Source organism: Eptesicus fuscus, chromosome 18, assembly GCF_027574615.1.
Source record: "Eptesicus fuscus isolate TK198812 chromosome 18, DD_ASM_mEF_20220401, whole genome shotgun sequence".
Taxonomy (NCBI): Eukaryota; Metazoa; Chordata; class Mammalia; order Chiroptera; family Vespertilionidae; genus Eptesicus; species Eptesicus fuscus.
In genome coordinates, this window is record NC_072490.1 from 2,833,913 (window position 1) to 2,856,823 (window position 22,911).

Below are 22,911 nucleotides of genomic sequence, written 5' to 3' on the forward strand. Positions count from 1 at the left end.
ACTCAGGAACCAGGACGGCTCCCTATAGCTGAGCCCCGTCCGAGGGAAAGACAAAGGTCTCTCCATTCTTTTCTGCGGGAAGTGGCCAAAGCCCAGACTACAAAAGCCAGACACCCGGAGTGCTGGCCCATCTGACGTAAAGGCGTGAAAGGTAACCCGTCATTGGCAGTGTCCCCGATGGGTAAAACTGGGGATTGATTTAATGGTTTACAGTCCAGCCATACCACTATAGAATACTGTGTAGCTGTTAGAAAACAATGAGTTTGATCTATATGTACTGATGAGGAAGTATATCCAAGATGCATTTTTTAAAAATATATTTTATTTTTATTGATTTCAGAGAGGAGGGAGAGGGAGAGATAGAAACATCAGTGATGAGAATCATTGATGCGCTGCCTCCTGCACACACCACACTGGGGATCTAGCCCGCAACCCAGGCATGTGCCCTGACCAGGAATCGAACCATGACCTCCTGGTTCATAGGTCGATACCTAAGCACTGAGCCACGCCAGCCGGGCTCAAGATGCATTTATAAGTGAAAAAGTTGAAGATCATTATGACCCCATTTAAGTAAATAAAACCATCAAGATACATAATTATACTTATACTAGAGGCCCAGTGCACAAATTCGTGCACGGGTGAGGTCCAGCCAGCCCAGCCTCAATGGGGGTGGATCAGGGCCGGGCCTGTCAGGAGGTTGGCCGGGCTGGCTGGGGAGAGGGGTCTCGGGCAATTGGCTGGAAGACCCCGCCCCCAATTGGGGTGGAGGGGCTGACTGGGGGCAGGGCCGGCCATGGGAAAGGGCTGTGGGCTGATCAGGGGGGTGGGGGCCCATCAGGGGCAGGGCCAGCCAGGGGGAGGGGCTGTAGGAGGTTGACCAGCCAGCCCCGCCCCCTATTGGGGTAGGGAGGGGCAATCAGGGGCAGGGCTGGCTGGGGGAAGGGCCATGAGAGGGGGCGGGGGGATAGCCAGCTGTACCGCCCTCAATTGGGGTGGGAGAGGCTGGTCAGGGGCAGAGCCAGCCAGGGGGAGGGGCCGAGAGAGGTTAGCTGCCAGCCCCACCCCCTGATCTGGCGGGTTCGCTGGCTGCAGTGGGCATCATAGCGACCAGTCATTCTGGTTGTTATGGCATTCCAGTTGCTGGCTTTTTATATATATGGATGTTGTAAATGCATATAAAGGGGGAGAAAGGTATATACAGCGAATTGCTACCAATGGTTAGCTTGAGAGACAAGAGTTGAATTGCTCACTCATCCACAGAATGCCCAGGGAATTCTGTGTGGCCCCCCAGGACCAGCGGGGGTCCCATCTCAGGTGCAATGGGCTCAAGTGCTCTCCTGTCTTCTTCTGCCCTGAGGGACTCAGGCCACAATCAGATGAGTGACGGGCAACCTCCAGGAAGTTCTTTCCTCCGTTCTTAGCTCAGAAACACGCAAAGACACTAGACACTAGTGGGACCTCCCACCTCCGCCTGCTCCAGTCCTCTGAAGACATTTGAAACAGACACGGATGAGAATTTAACTAAAGTGGCAACCCACGCCCAACCCAAATGAACTCCTAATTAATTGAAAAATGACCTCCCTGCGTCTCTACTGCTTTTACCCACAGTGTTTGACAGAGATTTTTAAAATTTATTTATTTTAACATATTTTTATTGATTTCAGAGAGGGAGAGGGAGAGGGAGATGAAACATCAATGATGAGAGCAATTCATTGATCAGCTGCCTCCTGCACGCCCCACACTGGGGATCGAGCCTAAAACCCAGGCATGTGCCCTGACCGGGAATGAAACCGTGACCCCCTGGTTCATAGGTTGACACTCAACCACTGAGCTATGCCAGTCAGGTGACAGAGATTTTTTTTTTTTAATGAGACACATGAAGAAATAGGAAAGTGTAACCTGTAATCAAAAGGGGGGAAAAATCAACAGAAGCAGATCATAGATGACTCATATTGGAATTACCAGACAAGAATTTAAAATAACTAATATAGCTATGGATACAATGAACAAAGAATTTGGAGAAAAAGGCAGACAAAATGAGTAGAAAATGGAGATTTCAGCAGACAAATGGTAACTCTAAAAAACAGGGAAAAAAACAAGTAGAAATTCTAAAACTAAAAAGTACAATATCCAAAACAAATAATTCACTGGATAGAGTAACAAAAAAAGAAGTTATTCAGCTCAAAGGCAAGTCAAAAATTATACAAACATGATAAATACAAATAAAATCATAGAGGCACAACAGTAAAATTGCTAAAAACAATTATTAAAAATCTTTAAAAAACAGATAAGTCTGGCTGATGTGACTCAGTGGTTGAGTGTCAACCCATGAACCAGGAGGTCACCATTCAATTCCAGGTCGGGGCACGTGCCCAGGTTGCGGGCTCGATCTCCAGTAGGGGGGGGCATGCAGGAGGCAGCCGATTGATGATTCTCTCCCATCATTGATATTTCTATCACTTTCTCCCTCTCTTTTGCTCTCTCTGAAATCAGTAAAAAGGTTGTTGTTTTTTTAAGTTGCATTACATTTAGGGGAAGAAAAATAAACATGAAAGATAAAATAAAAAGCACCCCCAAAATTGAAAGACATAGGACAATAAAAATCTATTCTACACATCAATAAACAGTTGGCAAATTCTTGAAATAGAAGTGCAAAGTTAAAGATTTACATCATCTGATTTCAAGACAATGGTTTACTGGTTTTAGTGTGTAAGAAGAGACAGACAGATCAATGAAACAGAACAGAGAAGCCAGAAACACTCACATTTACAGTCTATTGATTTTTTTAATGTACCAAGATAATCCCATGCAGAAAGGAAATGCATTTTTCAATGGGAAAAAAATCTTGACCCTTATCTAATATCATAGACAAAAAAGCAAAATTAATTCAAGATCTATCACAGGCCTGAACGAAAACTGAAGCTAAAACAATAAAGCTTATAGAAGAAAAGCATGGGAATTCCTTTGTGACCCTGGACTCAACGAAGACAGGAGAGAGCATAAACTCTCAAGTACTGAGAGACTGGCTTTGTCCCAATTAAAACTGCCTGCTCATCCAAAGACGGCACTCTTTCAAAGCCACAAGCTTAGGAAAAGAACTTCAACACACATATCTGACAAATGACTCATAGCCAGAATACAAGACGTTCTACAACACAATAACGACAAGCAACCCAATAAAAATGGTCAAAAGGCTTAAACCCACACTTCATGAAAGATCTTCAAATGGCCACGAAACACATGGAAAATTGCTCAACACCCTTACTTATTAGGGAATGGCAGCATTTAAACCACAGTGGGATCCCACAACATACCCATTAAAGATGGCTGAAGCATCCAGGAAAACGTGAGAACCAAATGATGACAAGATGAAACCACCAGTTTGGAAGTCAGGGTGGCTGTTCTGATAACACGAAGCGCATGCCTTCGCCCACTGCATGGCTCAGCCCTCGCTCCCAGGCGTGCTTTACTCGGGAGAATGGAAGCGTGTGCTCCAAGGCTGGTACAGGAATGTTGGAATGCTCGTCGCATTATAATCATAAAAGCCACATACTGGAGACGAGCCGAATGTCTACAGTGACTTTTTAGCACACTCATAAAACGACGTACTATTAAACAGTAAAAAGCGAACTAATTAATGACACACGCATTGGCATGGATGTAGCTTTCTTTTCCAACTACAGTTTACATTCAATATTATTTTGTATTAGTTTCAGGTGCGGCCTGGGTATATCTTACAGTCATCATGTTGAGCAAAGAAAGCCAAACCAAAACAGAACATACTGTTTAATGCCATTTATATGAAGTTTTAAAACATGCAAAACTGATACACAGTGACGGAAAGCTAGGAGTGCTTGCCTCTGAGTTGAGATTCATTAGAAAGAGGCATGAAGGAACTTTCTGGGAAGATCGACATGCTCTGTATGCCGATGAGTGTAGATTATGGGATAGATCCATTGGTCAGAACTTGTTTAACTGCCCATTTAAAATTTCTTCATTCGACTATACATAAATTACACCTTGATTTTTTAAAATATATTTTATTGATTTTTTTACAGAGAGGAAGGGAGAGGGATAGAGAGCGAGAAACATCGATGAGAAACATCGATCAGCTGCCTCCTGCACACCCCCCGACTGGAATCAAACCTGGGACCCTTGAGTCCACAGGCTGACGCTCTAGCCACTAAGCCAAACCGGTTAGGGCTTGATTTTTTTTTTTAAATGAAGTTGAAATGAAAACATTTAAAAAATAAAAACAAGAACCCAGCCAGTGTGGCTCAGTGGTTGAGCGTCAACCCATGAACCAGGAGGTCACAGTTCTATTCCTAGTCAGGGCACATGACCCGGTTGTGGGCTTGATCCCCAGCTTTGGGCATGCAGGAGGCAGCCGATCCATGATTTTCTCTCATCACTGATGTTTCTTTCTCTCCCTTCTCTGAAATCAATAAAAATATACTTAAAGGGAAAAAAAAAAAGTACGAGCCCAACTCCAGCAGGGCAGCCTCAGCTGACCACGGCGGAGTCCGGAGGAGAAATCATACCATTTCAATGCCAAGGGCATTCACTTCCCAGCTTTAATTACTTCCTGGGGGTGTGCCAATGGAAATGGTTCACATGTTAGGGGCATCTCCGTGTTGCAGGCATGTCACTCAGGAGGTAAGTTTGTCATCCATGAGCTCAATCTGAGGCAGGACATGGGGAGTGAATCCCATCGGCATCCCCTAATCCAACACGATTTTTAGGCCTTCAGTCTCAGCCAGACCTCCCGGCCTAAGGGACTGAGGCAGGGGCAGGTGTGAGGGGGCAGGAGGGGAGCCATGTGGCTCCCCCCCCACCACCCCAGGTTAAGGGATCCCTAACACTCCTTCTCGTCCCCCCGAGGGGACGTCAGTGCCGCCTGCACCTCCAGCTGCCTGGCCACCTGCTCGCCCACTCCGCCCCACCCAGGAGCAAGTCATCCAGTGGGTGACATCAGGGGCCTGAGCCAACACTCCTGACACACCCACCGCAGGGTCACCGCTGGGCCGGCTCCTGGAGGGCACCCAGCCTCTGCCCCTGTCCCGGGCAGCACGTGCAGTGTCGCCCCCACGCCCGGGTGGCCTGGCCTGAGGGGCAGGTCAGCCTGACTAGGAGGCCTGGCTGTCTTCGCTTCACTCAGACCCACCGCCTGCCTGACACTCGCCTGGATAGAGAGAGCGAGGTCACCGAGGGTTCGCGGGACCGGGACCGGGACCAGGAGCGCCGAGGGCTCTGTCCAGAAGTTCCTGGCGGAGAGCAGGCAGCCCCCCGCCGGCAGAGCAGACTGCGGAGCCTGGCCCTCCCCAGGCGCTGCCACCCCTCCCTCCCCAGCCAAGAAGCTGCAGGAGACAAGGCTCAAAAGAGGAGACTTTTAGTACAAGAGGGCGGGGCGGGCCTGGGAAGGACTTAAATAGGGGACGGGGGTCAGGAGCCTGCGGCCGTGGGCCTCGGGGCCCTCCGCAAGGGGATGATGCACACGGAGTTCCGAGCCTCTTTGATCCGCCACCACCGGCCCAGCCTGCGGGCGAGGGAGAAGCTGAGGCCAGGGCAGCCCCCGTCCCACCCAGGTCCCACCCCAGGTCCCACCCAGCCGCCAGCCAGCACCCCGTTCCCCCACCCTCACCTCAGGGGTGCCTCCTACCTGTGCTCCTGCCCCACCCCGGCCACCAGGAAGTCCCCGGCGCTGGAGAACTTGAGGCTATTGATGAAGCCCACCTGGGAAAGGGGTGATGAGAGAGGGATGGAGCGCACCCCCACCCACCGCCTGGCCTGAGCTGACCTGCCTTCCACCCCTGCTCCGCCTCCTACCCCCACCCCAACCAGCCCGTCACCCCGGGCGGGGAGGCAGAGCTTTGTGAGGACTGAGGAGACAGTGTGTGCCAAGCACGCCAGTGTGGCCCAGGGCCTGGCCCCTGGCTGTGGGGCCTGGAGACCCCATCGCCATCAGCCTTGACCGAAGCTCTGCACTTCCCCAGATGTCACCAACAGACCTGCCACTCTTCCCGCGGTCACCCAAGTGGGCACGCCCCAGCTTAGCATAACCTGGCACTGCCACACAGAGCCCATCACAGGGCCGGGCCGCCACACCTGTGCCCATGGGCTCCCTGCCTTGTAGCCAGCACCCAGGGCAGGGAGGGGAGTGCAGAGGAGGGGCAGGGCAAGGGGGGGAGGGAGAGGAAGGAGCAGGGAGGGTCCTGCTGGGCCCCAGGCTAGGAGAGGAGGCTCCCTCCTGGTAGAAAGGCAGTCCAGGGACCTTGGGGTGCGGCCAAGATGGCCAGGCACTCAGGCCCACTCACCAGGGGGATGTCGCAGAGAGGGTCGAGCTGCCGGAAGCCCTCCCCACACCGCCAGAGCCGCACGCAGGCGCTGTGGGAGCCTGGGGACAGGGGGACAGTGAGCTCCGCACCAGCCCCGGCCCCTGTGCCGCAGGGCACTCACCACCCAGGACGCTCACCGGTGGCCACGAGGTCTGTGTTGAGCAGGGCGGCCACTGACGACACCCAGAAGGGCTGCTCCAGGCCCGGCTCCCCGCGCAGCCCGTGCGCCTCCCGCTGCAGGGCGAGTGGCCGTTTCTTGGAGAGGCCCCACAAGGCCAGGGAGCTGGGGACAGGGCGCAGTGAGGGCTGGGACACAGGTCACCTGAGCACTCCCCTCAGCGTCTGCACCCGTGCCACCGGTTACACTGCTGCCAAGCAGGGGCCTCGCCGAGGGCCCAGGGGCAGGGCCGTGGGGGGGGCACCCGGGCAGCTCTTACCCGTCGTCTGCGCCCGACACCATGTGCTCCTCGTTGATGAGCTGAATGCTGTCGATGGAGCCCCTGAGAAAGGAGCAGTGAGGGCGTGCCCCCCCACGGGCGTGCCCGCGCCCGTGCCCGGCGCTGTCCCCGCAGCCTTACTGGTGGCCGTAGAAGACTAGCTGGGACTCCTCGGGGATCTTCCACACGCGCACGGTGCCGTCCCGGCCGCCCGCCGTCACGCAGCACTCCCTGCTCAGAGCGTCCAGCGCGGCCACCGCGTCCTGGTGCCCGAAGCTGGAGGGGCACAGAGCATGGGTCACCCGCAAACGCGCACGCGCACCCTCCCCACGCGCACCTACACACTCACAGCGTCTCCACGTAGGAGTTCTCCGCCACGTTCCACACCTTCACCGAGCGGTCGTGGGACGTGCTGTAGAGCTGGTGGGTGCCTCTGCGGAACGCCAGCCCCTAGGGGGGCGCGGAGAGAGGGCAGGGCTGGGCTGCAGCAGGCGGCAGAGGGCACAGGAGCCAGCTCCCCGGGCCACTGTGGCCACTTCTGTGCCGCCCTGTCTGCAGGCGGCGGCCCCTCACCTGCCCTGGCAGCGGCAGACTTCCCAGGCCTCCTGCTCCACCCAGCCCCTGGCTCTCTCCTGCCCCTTTACCCGTCGTGACTGAGCACGCCACTCACTGCGCCAACGTGCAGGCTCCGGCTCCCTCAGCCTCATCCACCCCATCCCCAGGCGCGGCACCAAGCCCGGCCGCCCGGTGCTCCCTGAAGGTCCACACCGAGGCCCACTCCTCACCGACACGGCGTCCCGGTGTCCCGTGAAGGTGTACAGGTGCCTGCAGCTCGGGGCCTCCCAGATGAGGATGAGCTTGCTGCGGTCGCCCGAGGCCTGTGGGAGGAGGACAGTGGCCACCGACGCCCGTGTGCCCGGACCTCTCATCTGCCCCAGGGCCCACCGGCCTTACCAAGTACTTGCCATCGGAGGAGATGGCCATGCAGAGCACGTGGCTGCTGTGGCCTGGGGGCTGCCCCTCAGCGCCCTTCTTGGCGCGTGGGATCACGTGAAGCTTCCGTCCACTCTCCACGCTCCCTGTGCCGGGGGAGAGAGAGGCGGCTGGGATAGGCAACAGGCCTGGCTGCCACCCCCTCCAGGGCAGCATGGGGCCCTGGACAAGTCCTGGCCTCAGGTCAGATCTGGCTCAGCCACTGAGAGGTCACCTCAGTTTCCTCATCTGTTAAGTGGGGACAATAACCCTAAAGGGCAGCCATGCAGCCCAGGAGGAGGGAGAGGAAAGTGCTTTGGGACTGACGGTTCTTCCTGCTCCTGTGGGGGGAAGAGGCCAGGACCCAGGAGGCCCAGGACAGGGTCCAGTCCAGGCCCAGCAGCATGGATTCCCCTGACTCCTCCTGCCGCTGCTCCCTCATCTCCAATGACAGTGACAGGGAGCTCAGGAGCCCCACTCCTGGACAGAAGCTGCCACAGTCACCCAGAGACTTCTGGGAACAAACCTGCCTCTAGAACCTCCCCATCAGGCCTTAGGTTGCCCTGATACCTCCTTCCTCCCAGACCAGCCCCCGCAGAAGGTCCCAGAGGGCTGCACCCCGCCAGGCACTCACTCACACTTAATGATGGTGCAGTCTTTGGCGGCGGAGAAGATGGCCAAGTCGTCGGGGGTGATAACCAAGCATGTGATGGAGAGCTGGTGGCCCCGTAAGACTCGAATGTCGGCCGGGGCTGGGGCCTGGATCTGGGCAGGCAGGGCTGCGTCACTGCAACTGGGGGCAGGAAGGCACCCCACCTACACGCACGCGCGCGCACAGACCACCCTCCCCCATCTCCCCGCCCAGAAGGAAACCAGACCCAGGCTGCAAGCCCACCATGTCCCCGTGCAAAGACCCCGCAGCCTGAGTCCACAGTTGGGTCATATGCCCACTAACCCAGACGGGACCCCCAATTCCCTCCCATCTTACACCCAAGTGCCCCGCCCACTCACCTCCTTCGCCACCGACTTCTGCAGCCTGCCCTTCTGCTCGAGCTGCAGGGAGAGGACGGGGTGAGGGCCCCGAGCCAGCCCAGCCCCCCCTCCTCCCACCACTGGGCCTCCACACGCACCACGTCCTCCTTCAGGCGCCCTGCCACCTGGTCCTCCTCAAACTCACGGGCCTCGGCCTTCTCGTCCTCTGTGCGGGGCAGACCAGAGCAGTGAGCCAGGGCAAGGCACGCCTTTCCCTTCCCATCCCCACCACCGCCTCAGTCCTGGGCCCCAACACTGGGGCCCTGTCCCCCGGGAGGTCCAGGCTGCCTCGGGCACAGTGTCTCCTCCTGCCCACCCCCTGCCTTTACTTATCAGATCTGCCTACCCCTGCCCCCCCAGAAGGTCACCCAGGAAACCACCCTCCCACAGGGCGGCCCACTGGGCACCTGGTCAGTCACCCTCAGGGCAGGCGCTGCAGAGGCCCCGCCCTCACCTGCCGCTCTGGGCTCACCTTGCTGCCTGAGCTGCTCCAGGTAGAGCTTGGCCAGGCGCAGCTTCTTCTCCTGGGCCGTCTCCTCCAGCTCCTCCTGCTCCTCCTCCTCCGTCCTCCTGGGAGCGAGGCTGAGGGCGGGGGCTGGGTTAGAGGGGCTCCCCCCACTCCGCTGGCACTAGGACTGGCTGCTCCCCCATCCCGTCACCGCCCCCATCCCCTGCCAGCGCACGGGCAGTGCTTACACAGCAGAGAACAAGAGGTGACCGGGCAAGGGCCACCCAGGGCCTGACAGCGAGGAAACAGACCCAGCCCAGAGGCCACTGGGACTCCCTCCCCCTGCAGGACAGGAAGGCTCCACAGGCCCGAGAAAAGCAGGTCACGTGTGAAGCGTCAGGAGCCAAAATGGCTTCAGACGTCTCAACAGCAACCCTGACAGCAGGCGGACTCGTTCCGCACACAAAATCCTGCAGAAAAACGCTAACCCCTGGAATTCCACGCGTCACACCTTTGATGACAAGTGACGATGTGTCAGATGTCCAAAGTGCCACAGAACTGGTCCTCTCTCCTTCTTTTAAGGATGGAGACCCAACCCGGCCAGCAAGGCAGCTCAGAGCACCGCCGACCACCCCAGCCTTGGGGAGCAGCCAGCCCGACCCGCCCGCGGCCAGCCCGAGGCAGACAGGTGCGTCCACCTGAGGATGGGATGGCAGTGAAGCTTCGTGCCCTTGGCTCGCCCTCGTGCTGCTGCAGCTCCGCTCCCCCTCCATGCCCGTCCCCGACTTCACGCAAGACAAGCCCTCCTCTGACTCGCTCCTGGGAGCTGGACGATGGTCCCGGGACTCAGGAGCAGAAAACCCGGGGCAGCCACTCCCCTGATCACGGCCTGGCAGATATCCAGTACGTCAGGCCCCCCAGCTGGCTCCCGGGAATCATTCATGACCTTGCCCATGGTCTTCCCAGGAAGGAACCTGGAAACCGTCAAGGCCAGACCATGCTCGTTAGTACAGAGCCAAGGTCAGAACTTCTACTCAGTTTACCTGAACTCATCAATCCATGTTCACACACAGCAGACAGAACGCAAACGAAAACCAAGGGAAGCACACGCTGTGTGACCCCACCCCTATGACATTCTGGAAAACGCGAAACTACAGGGGCAGTGGCTGGGGCGGCAGGAGAACTGACTGCAGGAGCTGGGATTCCGCAGGTGAGGAAACCCTGCTGTATCTTCACACTCAGAACCATACACCGAGCAAGGGGACGTCACTGTCCGTACATTACACCCGAGAGAGAAGATGAAACAGAAGAAAAAGGAGCCCGGCCGGCGTGGCTCTGGGGCTGAGCATTGACCTCTGAACCAGGAGGTCACGGTTCAATTCCCGGTCAGGGCACAGGCCCGGGGTTGCGGGCTCCATCCACAGTGTAGGGTGTGCAAGAGGCAGCCGATCCATGAGTCTCTCTCGTCATTGGTGTTTCTATCTCTCTCTCTCTCTCCTCTCCCGTCCTCTCTGAAATCAATAAAAATATTTCTTGAAAAAGGAGGAGGAGGAGGAGGAGGGAAGAAGGAAGAAACCAAATAAGTTACTAACTCAAGTCAGGAGCGGCGGCTGGGACTTCTAAGTTTCTGCAAACGGCCTCGTTCTTAACCTGAGTGGTGGGGGCACAGAGGTCCGCCGTGTCCTCGTCACTGTCTATAGTACGACTGCACCGTATCTAACACACTTCGCGTTTTCGCTGCTGCTGTTAGTCCTCGCCCGAGGATACCTTTTCCTCGGACTTTTAGACAGTGGGAGGGAGGGGGAGAGAGAGAATCACCCACTGGTTGCCACCCACACGCACCCGGACCGGGGCCGGGGATCCAACCTGCGACCCTTCCGTCCATAGGCCAACGATCTAATCACTGAGCAAAACAGCCAGGGCTCACAACTCCTTTTAAAGATATTTCAAAGTGTTTAGCAAAGGGCTTGGAACACACGTAACCATAGTAACCTTAGGCCTAAGGAAAGTATATGAAAGTCTTTCTGTGAGCAGGTGAAGGCCAACACAAATGCAATTTTAGAAGCAGAATTTCCAAAGCCAACTTTTTTTTTCAATCCTCACCCGAGGATATTTTTTCATTGATTTCTAGAGAGAATGGGAGGGAGGGAGGGAGGGAGGGAGGGAGGGAGTAAGGGGGAGAGGGAGAGAGAGAGAGAGAGAGAGAGAGAGAGAGAGAGAGAGAGACAGAAACATGGACATGAGAGAGACATGTCAATTGCCTGCCTCTGCATGCACCCCTACTGGGGTTGGGAACCTGCAACCAAGGTGTGTGCCCTGGACTGGGAATCAAACCCTCACCCTACGGCGCACAGGCCAACACTTAGGCCAGCGCCAAAGCCAACTCTTATGGCCCCACCACCGGGCCTTCCACCCCCTTCCAGGCCCCCACACGTACACCTGGACTTGGCTGATCCCCGAAGGCCTTCCCTGCCTCTCCACAGGGATCCTCCTCATCTCCCAGGCCCAATGTAGTGCCCCCTCCCGTTTCCAGAACACACCACTGTAGGACTCAGTCCATCCCCACACCGACCGTCTTCACCTGCCTGCTCCTCCGCACTCTCAAAAGTGAAGCGGGAGCCTGGCCTCTGCTGAGAGCCGGGAGGGAGGCCCCTGCCTGTGACACCGTGGGGAAGGGAATGGAGAACTAGCCGGCATTGCTTGTATCCCTCTCCCCTTCCAGGTGGGTCACCTGTGCTCAGCTCCCTGCCCTGAGCCAGGGAGGTCTCACTGGTCTCCCATTGGGACTGGGGGGTTGGGGAGGGGGTCCTCCCCACACAGAGACCCCGCAGGGAAGGAGATGAGATTTCTCAGGATCAGAAACTGCAGGAAAGAGCCAAAATCTGAGAGCCAAGGACCGGAGCCCTGGGTTCTCGGCCCCCATCCGCCCCGACTCACTGAGTCTTGCACGAAGCATGGGCCTCAGCGGTCCCTTCCGCTACGTGGAGCGAAGAGCTCACCTCTCACTCTCGGAGTCGCTGGAGATCTCCTCGTTCATCTTGCCGCCACCCTTGGCCTTGCCCCGGTCCCGGGCAGAGTCGGCCTGGGAAGTACACGATCCTTTCTGTGGTCGGGGTCCCGGCCACTGCGGCACCGACCGCGGGCCCCTCGGCCTCCCGAGAGCTCTGGGGCTGGGAAAGGCCTTGGCCCCCCGGCTCAAGGGCGAGGCCTTCCAGGACTCGGCCGGCGGAGAGGGGCGAAGCTGACTCCAGCTTTAGTCCCAGGAGAAGGGCCGGGCGGGGGATGGAGGGACTGGGAGGGGAGGGAGGCGGGATGACGGGGGTCCCAATTGCGGGTCGGACCCCGGGCCGCGGGAACGCCATGCTCACCTTTCGCCGCCGCTTGCCGGCCCCCGCACCGGCTCGGGCCCCCGAGGCCGGCTTCCCCCGCTTCCGAGCCACCGCAGTCGCCGACATGCTGCCCGCCCGGCGTGTGGCAGCGGCCGCCGGAGCCCTCACGTGGTGGCTGAAGCCAGGCGGTCTGGCAACACTCCGCGCCCTGATAGGCCCCACTGCCCGGCAGGCCCCGCCTCCCGCGGCTCCATTGGGCCCTCTGATAGGCTCCGCCACGCCCCCAAGCACCCAGAGGGTCCGCGCCTGTGGCCACGCCCCCTAGAACTCCCATAGGCTCCCGCGCCGGGCTCTTCCGGCCCGAAGCTGGGGCGCGTGCGCACTGCTGCTCAGCTGCCATCGAAGGAGGGGCGTACCCGGGCGAGGGCCTTCTCTGTGTTTTCGCCCCTTGGGACGCTTGGGGGCGCCAGAGATGCGGGGTTCCGAGTCCCAGAACGTGACTCCACCCCGTCAGGGGCGGGGACCAGGGTGTACCAGTCTGGCACTAGGTAACTGGTGGGGTAGTGGGGGATCCAGGCACCCCCAGAGGGAGGTAGGCAGTGCCCACACCTAGGCCCAAGGCCACCGGGCACCGGTGGACACGCAGGGCATGCCTGGGCCCGGGGAGCAGCCCTCAGGGCGCGTCAGCCCTCTGGGCCCGGGCAGTGTGGGATCGTGTCCACCCACTCGTGGGACAGGCTGCACGCGCCGGCCTGACCCAGCCTCTGACTCACCGGGCTGGTGACCGAATAGCTGGAATCCTACACCACCACAGCCCAGCCTTTCCCCGCCTCTGGCGACTGTCGGGAAGTCCCTCCCTAAGTCACACTTCAGGCTGACAGAGGGTTGCTAGCGGGGCCCCTAGAACGGGGACTGCCCTGGGAGGTCCTGATACTGGGCCTGAGGCCTCCATCTCTCCCAGGTCCCTGCTGCTCTTAGGTGAGTGCCCTATGGCCCTGGTGCACAGTCCTGGGCAGGGCAGGGCAGGGCAGGGTGGGACTGCCCTTGCCCACTGGCAACTCAAGGCCGCTGGGACCCAGGCTGGCACCCTGAACTATTGAGGTCACTGGGAAGGGTTTCTGTGTCACTGGGTCCCAACCTCGGGAGAAACCAATCTGGCCCCAAGGGTGCTGCCCCTGGCCCCCACTGCCCATTCTCCTCCATAGCTGCGGTGACTCAGCCCAGCACCCATACCAGCCCCGGGCAGCTGCGAAGGGGGAGGAGCAGGCAGCGCCCCGGAGTGCTCTGGAGGGAGGAGGAGCCCCTGAGTGGGAGGGAAGGCTTGTGTTTCGCTTTCTCTGCGCCCTGGACAAACTGGAGAGCCAGAGAGGGGAGGGAGCCACTCTTCCTTGACCGAAGTGGGCACACTGGACAGGGCCCTGGCCTGGCCCCGGGACCAGGGACAAGGCATGTTGGGGCGCAGAGAACGGGTTGTGGGCTGGGAATGTGGAATGGAGGCGGGGAGGGGGGAAGGGGGGCGAGACAGGGGCAGCTCACCAAAGGTCACGCCCAGGGCGGGGCAGGTTGGTGCTGTACCAGCCAGGTGGGGTGCAAGGCCAGGGAAGCCTGAAGGCCCTCTCGGTGCCCCCAGACAGCCATGGCTCCCAAGCGCAAGCCCCCTGTGCAGTGTGAGGGCCCTGACAAGAAGAAGGGACGGCAGGGGACGGAGGAGGACAGCTTCCGGGCCACTGCGGAGGCCCTCAAGGCCGCGCCCACAGAGAAGCGCACAGTCCGCGTGGACGCCTCGTGTCCTCTCAGCCGCAGCCCCGGGGCCCAGGTAAGGGGGGCCCCCAGCCAGGCCCAGGGCCTGCCCTCCTGGGTCAAGTACACTCATACCTGCTCCCCTCCCCAGTGGGGCTGGCTCTGGCCACGGAGCTCAAGGGTCCCGGGTCAGGCACGTCTCCAAGACCCCAAGGGTCAGGCAGGGCCACATCTCATCAGACCTGGGGATCTCCTGTCTGCTCTCTTTCTAATTTACTTTTTAATGTGTTTTTACTGATTTCAGAGAGGAAAGGAGAGGGAGAGGGAGAGAGAGATAGAAACATCAATGATGAGAGAATCACTGATGGCTGCCTCCTGCACGCCCCACACTGGGGATGGAGCCTACAACCCGGGCACGTGCCCTGCCCGGGAATCGAACCCTGACCTCCTGGTTCACAGGTTGACACTCAACCACTGAGCCACGCCGGCCGGGCTCCTGTCTGCCCTTTAGACCGCAGGGCAGGCCCTGGCTTCTTAGGCCTCCCCCTCCCACACTTAGAGCCGGCGCACCTGTGTCCCCCCAGACCAGCCCACCGGGGAGGGTGTGTCCCCCCTTAGAGCCTCCCAGGCCAGAGCCGGTCTCCCTCAGTCCCTGCCCCAGAGCACAGCCGCGTCCTGTCCGCCCAGAACCTCCCCCACTGCCCGAGGTGAGCCATGGCCACTCAGACTCCGGGGGGCAGAACTATGACCCCCTCAAGCCTCCCCAGCCAGGGCCTCCTCTGCTGCCCGGTGCAGTCAGGCCCCTGTGAGGTGCGGCCGCCCGCGCCAGCCTGCCCTGCCCTGCCCCCTGGCCCAGGTGCACGAGGACTACGACTGCACCCTGAACCAGACCAACATCGGCAACAACAACAACAAGTTCTACATCATCCAGCTGCTGGAGGACGGCGGGCGCTTCGCCTGCTGGAACCGCTGGGGCCGCGTGGTGAGAGTCCGCCCGCTCCGCCTCCCCTGCCTCCCCCCGGCTCAGCACAGGCCCCAGCTGCCCAGGGTCCCACCGCATCCTCGGGCCCCAAGGCCACAGATGCTGACGGTGCCAGGCGCCCAGCACAGGGCCTGGCACCACGGACCAGCGGGTGCTATGGTGGCAGCGCGGTGGGCACCCCCTGAAGGCTGTCCATTGCAGGGAGAGGTGGGCCAGTCCAAGCTCAGCTACTTCGCGTCCCTGGAGGATGCCAAGAAGGACTTTGAGAAGAAATTTCGGGAAAAGACCAAGAACAGCTGGGCGGAGCGGGAGCACTTCGTGGCCCACCCCGGCAAGTACACGCTCATCGAGGTGCAAGGCGAGGACGAGGCCCAGGAGGCTGTGGTGAAGGTGAAGGCCGCGGGGAGTGGGCGGGCCCCGGGCTGAGGGAGGGAAGGCTCGACCCAGCTGCCCGCTGTGCAAGCTCAGGCCAGACCTGCCGCAGGTGCAGTCCCTCTGCGCCCAGGTGGACGGAGGCCCCGTGAGGACCGTGGCTCAGCGTGTGCGGCCCTGCTCCCTGGACGCCGCCACACAGCAGCTCATCACCAACATCTTCAGCAAGGACATGTTTAGTGACGCCATGGCTCTCATGAACCTGGGTGAGGACCGGGCCCGGCTGGGGGCAGGGGCGGGGGGGGGGGGGGACAGCGGGCTGAGCCTCCCCGCGCTCCCCGCCCCCAGACGTGAAGAAGATGCCCCTGGGGAAGCTGAGCAAGCAGCAGATCGCGCGGGGCTTCGAGGCGCTGGAGGCCCTGGAGGCGGCCCTGAAAGGCCCCGCAGACGTGGCCGGCGGCCGCAGCCTGGAGGACCTGTCCTCCCACTTCTACACCGTCATTCCCCACAACTTCGGCCGCAGCCGGCCCCCGCCCATCAGCTCCCCGGAGCTCCTGCAGGCCAAGAAGGACATGCTGCAGGTGAGGGGGCGGCGGGGGGACGGGGCTCAAACAGGAGGGGGGCCGGTGGCCCAGCAGGCAGACATGGACGGGGATGGGCAGGCCAGAGGACAGAGAGCTGGGGGGAGAGCAGGGGGACAGATGCACAGGATGGCCGCGGTGCCAGTCCTGTGGGAGGAGGGGGGCGAGAGGTCGCGTGGATGAGCCGCTGGTGCCGTCCCCGCAGGTGCTGGCGGACATCGAGCTGGCCCAGACCCTGCAGGCAGCCCCCGAGGAGGAGGAGAAGGTGGAGGAGGTGCCGCACCCCCTGGACCGAGACTACCAGCTCCTCAGGTGCCAGCTCCAGCTGCTGGACCCAGAGGCGCCTGAGTACAAGGTGGGCTGGGCCTCCCGAGCGGCAGGGCTAACCGTGGCACCGTCCCTCTGCCCGCTGCCCACGGCCCCTTGCCCTTGGCCTTCCTCCCTGTGTCTCTAGGGCTTGAGCTCTGAGAGCCCCGCCACTGGGGGACCGGCGGGGGTTCACCCGTGCCTCTGGCCCTTGGCACCCCGCGCCCTCTCCCGCAGGTGATCCACACCTACTTGAAGCAGACGGGCGGCAGCTACAGGAGCCCGGAGCTACGGCACGTTTGGAAAGTGAACCGAGACGGGGAGGTGAGGGGAGCCCCAAAGCCCTCCCATCCCTGCCCGGATCGGGGAGATGGAGGGCCTGGCTTAGGTGTCCCTTACTGCATCGTCTTAGCCTCTGGGACCCGTTTCCACCGGGCCCGGGCTTGTGGGTGTGTGCATGAGGGTGTGAGTGCCCCGGGGTTCCCAGGCCTCAGTTGGACCCCTGAGCTGGTGGGCACGGCTCTCCTGTTCCCCACCCCCACCCCAGGGAGACAGGTTCCAGGCCCACTCCACGCTGGGCAACCGCAGGCTGCTGTGGCACGGCACCAACGTGGCCGTGGTGGCCGCCATCCTCACCAGCGGGCTGCGCATCATGCCACATTCTGGCGGCCGCGTGGGCAAGGGCATCTACTTCGCCTCGGAGAACAGCAAGTCGGCCGGCTACGGTGAGGCGCCCTCGGCCCAGCCCTGGGCGGGCATGGGGCCTGAGAGGGTGGGAGGACCCGGGAGAAGGACCCTTGAACTGGGACTGACCAGAGCACTCAGTGGGGCCACCTGGGGTTCAGGGGCACCTGGGATGGGAACGCTTCCTAGCGAAGGCCCTGCAGGTGGGTGAGCGTGCCAACCAGGCCTGGGCCAAGCAGCCAGGGTGGCGCAGAGGCTGGGGTGCGGCAGGTGGGGCCCGGCCCAGTGTGGCCAGATGGCAAAGCTCAGAGCAAAGGCCTGTGTGGGTGGGGCCTGGGGGCCTGGAGGATCATGGGGCTTATCTGCCCTTGGGACTTGGATGTGACAGGACCTCAGTGGCTGTGGCCATGGGGAGGTGGCAGAGGCCAGAGGCTGCAGGGGGCGGTGCCCTCACCAGGCCATGGGGATGAGCACCCAGGCCAGGACGGTGGAGTGGGGAGGAGAGAATCCGTGAGGGACTTGCAGGAGGGGTAGCAGCTGTGGAGAAGGTGACCCGCAAGTTTCTATCCAGAGGTGTCTTCACTGGGGGGACCCCACAGACTGGCTCCTCAGCCAGGCTGACCCCATCATTGAGACCACACCACCCACCCGAGGCTGCAAGGCCCAAGGGCGGATGGGGCTGAAGTTCCAGGAGGTCTGAGGCTGCCAAGGCCAGGGCCACGGGGTCGAGCAGGAGGCAGAGGAGCCTAAGGAAGAGGCGGGGTGGCCACAGGAGCCGGAGCCGGCGGTCCAGGCCGGGGGTGAGGGGTGCTAGTGGCAGAGCGGCCAGGGAGGAAAGCCCCCACCCACGTCTGTCCCTGGGGGGCCATGGCCAACCTCGGTGAGGGCAGAAGTGGGGGAGTGGGGGGAGCGCGGCCAGGAAGAGGGGTGTCTACAGGAGGAAGAGTGGGCAGCCTTTTGTGCTGGGGCCCAGTGAGAGGAGGTACCCATGCAGCAGCGAGGGGCCCAGGGAGTCGGGCTGGGGCCGAGCTGCCCTCCTGAGCCGCCGTGTCCCCCAGTTACCACCATGTTGTGTGGGGCCCACCGCATCGCCTACATGTTCCTGGGGGAGGTGGCCTTGGGCAGGGAGCACCACATCACGGCTGACGAGCCCGGCTTGAAGCAGCCACCCCCCGGCTTCGACAGCGTCATCGCCCGAGGCCACACGGAGCCTGGTGAGTCCCAGGCCGCAGAGGCTGCGCGGGCCTGGGAGGGAGGGGGCGCTGAGGTCAGGGCCCAGGATGCTTTCAGGAGGAGGCAGCAGCAGAGAAGGGGCTGGGAGAAGCAGGCTTCCTCCCTGCAGCCATTCCCTTTGTCATCCCACCAATCATCCCTGGGTATCCAGGAGGGCTTCAAGGAGGAGGTGTCATTGACTGAGCATCAAAAGATGAGTAGGTGGCCCTAGCCAGTGGATAGAGCATCGGCCTGTGGACTGAAGGGTCCCAGGTTCGATTCCGGACAAGGGCACATGCCAAGGTTGTGGGCTCGATCCCCATTAGGGGGCGTGGAGGAGGCAGCCGATCAATGATTCTCTGTCATCATTGGTGTTCCTATCTCTCTCTCTCCCTCTCCCTTCCTCTCTGAAATCAATAAAAATTTTTAAAAATTAAAAAAAGATGAGCAGGAGTCTCCCAGGCAAAGGAATGGAGGGGGATAGTCCAGGCAGGGGCCCGGCCTGTGCCGTGGTTTGGAGGTTGGCAGGGCGGAAAGTGTGGGCATTTCCGTGGCGGAAGGGGAGAGCATAGGGCGGAACGTACCCTTGAGGCCAAGGACCAGTGACCCTCGGGTCACCCCTGGCCCTTGCTGTGTACGCAGATCCCACCCAGGACACGGAGCTGGAGATAGACGGCCGGAGAGTGGCAGTGCCCCAGGGCCAGCCCACGCCCTGCCCCGAGTTCAGCCATTCCTCGTTCTCCCAGAGCGAGTACCTCATCTACCAGGAGAGCCAGTGCCGCCTGCGGTACCTGCTGGAGGTGTGCTTCTGAGCGCTGCCCTCTCCCCGGGCCCTGCCAGGGACAGACTGCCGTCTGTCTTCTCACCCACGTCACCGCTTCTCGCTCCCAAATCTCCCTTCTGTGTCCCAGACAGTGGTCCCCGCTCCCTCCATCCCCACTAGCCCTGGCCTGGCTGCGGCCCGAGTCTCGCCTGCTGAGGTGACGGGTGCGAGGGACTGGCATCCCCGGGACACAGTGCCGCAGCCTCTTCGGGCTGAGTAGTTAGAGGGGCACAGGCTGAGTGAGGGTGTCGGACCCCTTAGCCGCCCGGGCCGTCCACCCAGGCCAAGCCTGTCCGTCCCAGAGGTGTGACCGCCAGTGGAGGCTGGACTGCAGGCAGCAAGTTCATTAAACACTGAGTCCGCTCACCCCAGGCTCCGGCTGTCTGTGCTGCAGCCGCACGAGCCTGGGCCCCTTCCTCTCCACCGTGACCCCCCACGGCCCACCCCCACCCACCCTGGTCCATCTGTGGCCGTCACTGCAACCCCCACCGCCCCTGCTCACTGCGCTTTCAAAGACCCTCACCATCCACTCAGGACTGGTGGCCATCTGGGGACCCACCTGGCCATCTGTCCGCTGGCCCGCACGGGGCCAGGCAAACCGAGCATCGCTCCTGTCTCGGCATCAACGTGTCTCAGATCTGCATGTTCCACACCAGCTGAGCACACACCGAGCGCCCAGCTCTGCCACCGTGAACGATGCCCATTAGCACCCAGGGGGTCACCCTACCCAGACGCGAGGGTGCGGGTGCTGTGTCTGCTTCTCCAGCTCCAATCCAACACCACGGGGGCCTTGCGTTCCCAGTCCCAGGCTCACACTTGCTTCTCTAACAGGAAGCATCTCCGTTCCGGTCAACATCAGTCTATTGACTTGTTGGCTCCATCCCACACGAAAAGGAGATTCAGAATCACCGTGCCATGCATGTGAGCCCACGCTCCCTGAGCAGGGTGCCATGCATGTGAGCCCACACTCCCTGAGCAGGGTGCCATGCATGTGAGCACACGCTCCCTGAGCAGGGTGCCATGCATGTGAGCACACGCTCCCTGAGCAGGGTGCCATGTGAGCCCACGCTCCCTAAGCAGGGTGCCATGTGAGCACACGCTCCCTGAGCAGGATGCCATGTGAGCACACGCTCCCTGAGCAGGATGCCATGTGAGCACACGCTCCCTGAGCAGGATGCCATGTGAGCACACGCTCCCTGAGCAGGATGCCATGTGAGCACACGCTCCCTGAGCAGGGTGCCATGTGAGCCCACGCTCCCTGAGCAGGGTGCCATGTGAGCACACGCTCCCTGAGCAGGATGCCATGTGAGCACACGCTCCCTGAGCAGGGTGCCATGCATGTGAGCACACGCTCCCTGAGCAGGGTGCCATGTGAGCCCACGCTCCCTAAGCAGGGTGCCATGTGAGCACACGCTCCCTGAGCAGGGTGCCATGTGAGCACACGCTCCCTGAGCAGGGTGCCATGTGAGCACACGCTCCCTGAGCAGGATGCCATGTGAGCACACGCTCCCTGAGCAGGATGCCATGTGAGCACACGCTCCCTAAGCAGGGTGCCATGCATGTGAGTACACGCTCCCTGTGCTGGGTGCCATGCATGTGAGCCCACGCTCCCTGAGCTGGGTGCCATGCATCTGAGCACACACTCCCTGAGCAGGGGGCCATGCCATGTGAGCACACGCTCCCTGAGCTGGGTGCCATGCATGTGAGCACACGCTCCCTGAGCAGGATGCCATGTGAGCACACGCTCCCTGAGCAGGGTGCCATGCCATGTGAGCACACGCTCCCTGAGCTGGGTGCCATGCATGTGAGCACACGCTTTCCGAGCAGGGCTCAGGCACGCTCACGCTCTTCACCGTTATCCTCTGGTCTTTAGATGAGCGGGGAGTGGGAACAGGTGAAATGTCGCCCGGATTAGTTAACGTTTCCTTTCGGTGTGGTTACGCCGTGGATGAAACACAGGCAGGTTCCTCAGTTTCTGCTTATCCTCACCTTCAGGCGGGCTTTTCCTCATCTTCACTGACTGACTTTGTCAATAGCCAGCACATTAACACAGTCCCAATCACACAGTTCGCGGAAGTCCAGCCTATACAATAACAGGTGCTCAGGGGAGTCACCCCTGGCCCCGCACGCCGCCTGCCTGCTGCGGGGAGCCAGTTTCTGGCTTGGCCTTCATGTACTCGTTTTGGCAAATTAAAAAGCTACAGTCACACGACAGTTTCAAGTTTATTATTTTTTTTATTTATTTTTTTTTTTTTTAGTGAATCTTTATTGTTCAGATTACAATTGTTTCTCCTTTTTCCCCACATATCTCCCCACCACCCAGTTCCCACCCCCCTCTGCCCTTATCTCCCCCCCTCCCCCCCACTGTCCTTATCCATAGGTGTATGATTTTTGTCCAGTCTCTTCCCATACTCCCCACACAGACACCCCTTTCCCCCTGAGAATTATCAATCCACTCCCATTCTAGGCCTCTGATTCTATTAAGTTCACCAGTTTATTCTGTTCCTCAGATTTTTAATTCACTTGACTTTTAGATTCACTTGTTGATAGATATGTATTTGTTGTTCATAATTTTTATCTTTCTTCTTCTTTTTCCTCTTTTTAAAGAATACCTTTCAGCATTTCATATAATGCTGGTTTGGTGGTGATGAACTCCTTTAGCTTTTTCTTATCTGTGAAGCTCTTTATCTGCCCTTCAATTCTGAATGATAACTTTGCTGGGTAGAGTAGTCTTGGTTGTGACAGTTTCAAGTTTAGATGAATGACTTTGGAGGAGCAGGCACGCTCCGCCCCCGTGGTCCCCATCCCTCCTAGTGCCGTCGCCAGCTTGTTTTCTTTGCGCTGTTCCTGCCAGGCCTGCTGAGCCCTGCCCAGGCCGGGTGGCTCAGCGCTGCCCAGGCCTGCGGGCCTCACTGGGCAGGGAGACCAATGCCTTCTTCTCCCTCTGAGCTCCGGAAGCAGATACCCTGGCTTCCAGGTACAACTCAGCTGGGTGATCGGGGACACACGCCTTCCCTGACCGGGCATCAGCTTACTCGTCTGCATAATGCAGAACTGGGCTGGGCCCTTTAAGTCCCAGCAGAGAGGGAGTCAAACCTGGGTGTCCATGACCTAGTCTCCACCGCGTGCCCGTGATGGGTCCCAGGGGCGCAAGAGTGAGCAAGACGCAGACAAGGTCCCTGCTCTCACGGGACTAACATTCTAGTAAAACGGGCTCTAAACAAGCATACGTGTAGATGAGAAATTCAGGATCAGGTAGGCAAAGTGCCAGGAAGGAAAGCAAAGCCGGGCAAAAGGACAGGTGATGGGAAGGGGGAACGAGCTCCGGAGAGACGGACAGTCGCTGAGGGCCTCTCTCAAGCAGAGGCCTGGGCTAGGTGAGGGGCAGCCGTGGGCAGGCCGGAGGGGAGGCGGTGCTGCTGGAAGAGGCAGCAGGTGCCGAGCTGCTGAGGTGGAACCCTGTTTGACACATGAGAGGACCCCCAAGATGGCTGCTAGGGCCGGGAGTAGGGTAGGCCAGGAGGGGGGAGGTCAGAGAGAGGGGATGTCATTCTGAGGACAGGAAGCTTCCGGAGGGCTGGGAGCAGGGCCACGGCCGGATGTGACTTGTTGGAGGGACCCGCTTCAGTCACTGTGCAGAGAGTGGACTGCAGGGCGG

The 22,911-nt window shown here is 60.1% G+C and overlaps 2 protein-coding genes across 5 annotated transcripts; one reads left to right on the forward strand and one right to left on the reverse strand.

Moving 5' to 3' along the window:
• Positions 1 to 19: 19 nt before the first annotated feature.
• PARP3 (poly(ADP-ribose) polymerase family member 3) lies at positions 20 to 21,462 on the forward strand. Of its 4 annotated transcripts, none has more exons than XM_054729499.1 (11): positions 20 to 151; positions 14,184 to 14,369; positions 15,150 to 15,275; positions 15,477 to 15,665; positions 15,760 to 15,913; positions 15,996 to 16,228; positions 16,434 to 16,583; positions 16,772 to 16,858; positions 17,082 to 17,259; positions 18,277 to 18,432; positions 19,073 to 21,462. In XM_054729499.1, the coding sequence occupies exons 2-11, from the start codon at positions 14,190 to 14,192 to the stop codon at positions 19,240 to 19,242; spliced, it is 1,623 nt and encodes a 540-aa protein (XP_054585474.1). In that variant the 5' UTR covers positions 20 to 151; positions 14,184 to 14,189; the 3' UTR covers positions 19,243 to 21,462. The 4 variants fall into 4 exon arrangements, with proteins under 4 accessions (XP_054585474.1, XP_054585472.1, XP_027988205.2 ...); XM_054729497.1 differs by lacking the exon at positions 20 to 151 and adding an exon at positions 12,975 to 13,101; XM_028132404.2 differs by lacking the exon at positions 20 to 151 and adding an exon at positions 13,400 to 13,531.
• On the reverse strand, positions 5,374 to 12,758 carry RRP9 (ribosomal RNA processing 9, U3 small nucleolar RNA binding protein). The gene is made up of 15 exons (XM_008155200.3): positions 12,593 to 12,758; positions 12,224 to 12,306; positions 9,249 to 9,358; positions 8,875 to 8,942; positions 8,756 to 8,797; positions 8,383 to 8,509; positions 7,727 to 7,851; positions 7,558 to 7,650; positions 7,122 to 7,222; positions 6,914 to 7,048; positions 6,773 to 6,835; positions 6,473 to 6,618; positions 6,315 to 6,394; positions 5,660 to 5,733; positions 5,374 to 5,536 (listed from the first exon to the last, which is right to left on the reverse strand). Exons 1-15 carry the CDS (start codon positions 12,677 to 12,679, stop codon positions 5,443 to 5,445), a joined length of 1,428 nt encoding a protein of 475 aa, XP_008153422.1. The 5' UTR covers positions 12,680 to 12,758; the 3' UTR covers positions 5,374 to 5,442.
• Positions 21,463 to 22,911: the final 1,449 nt, after the last annotated feature.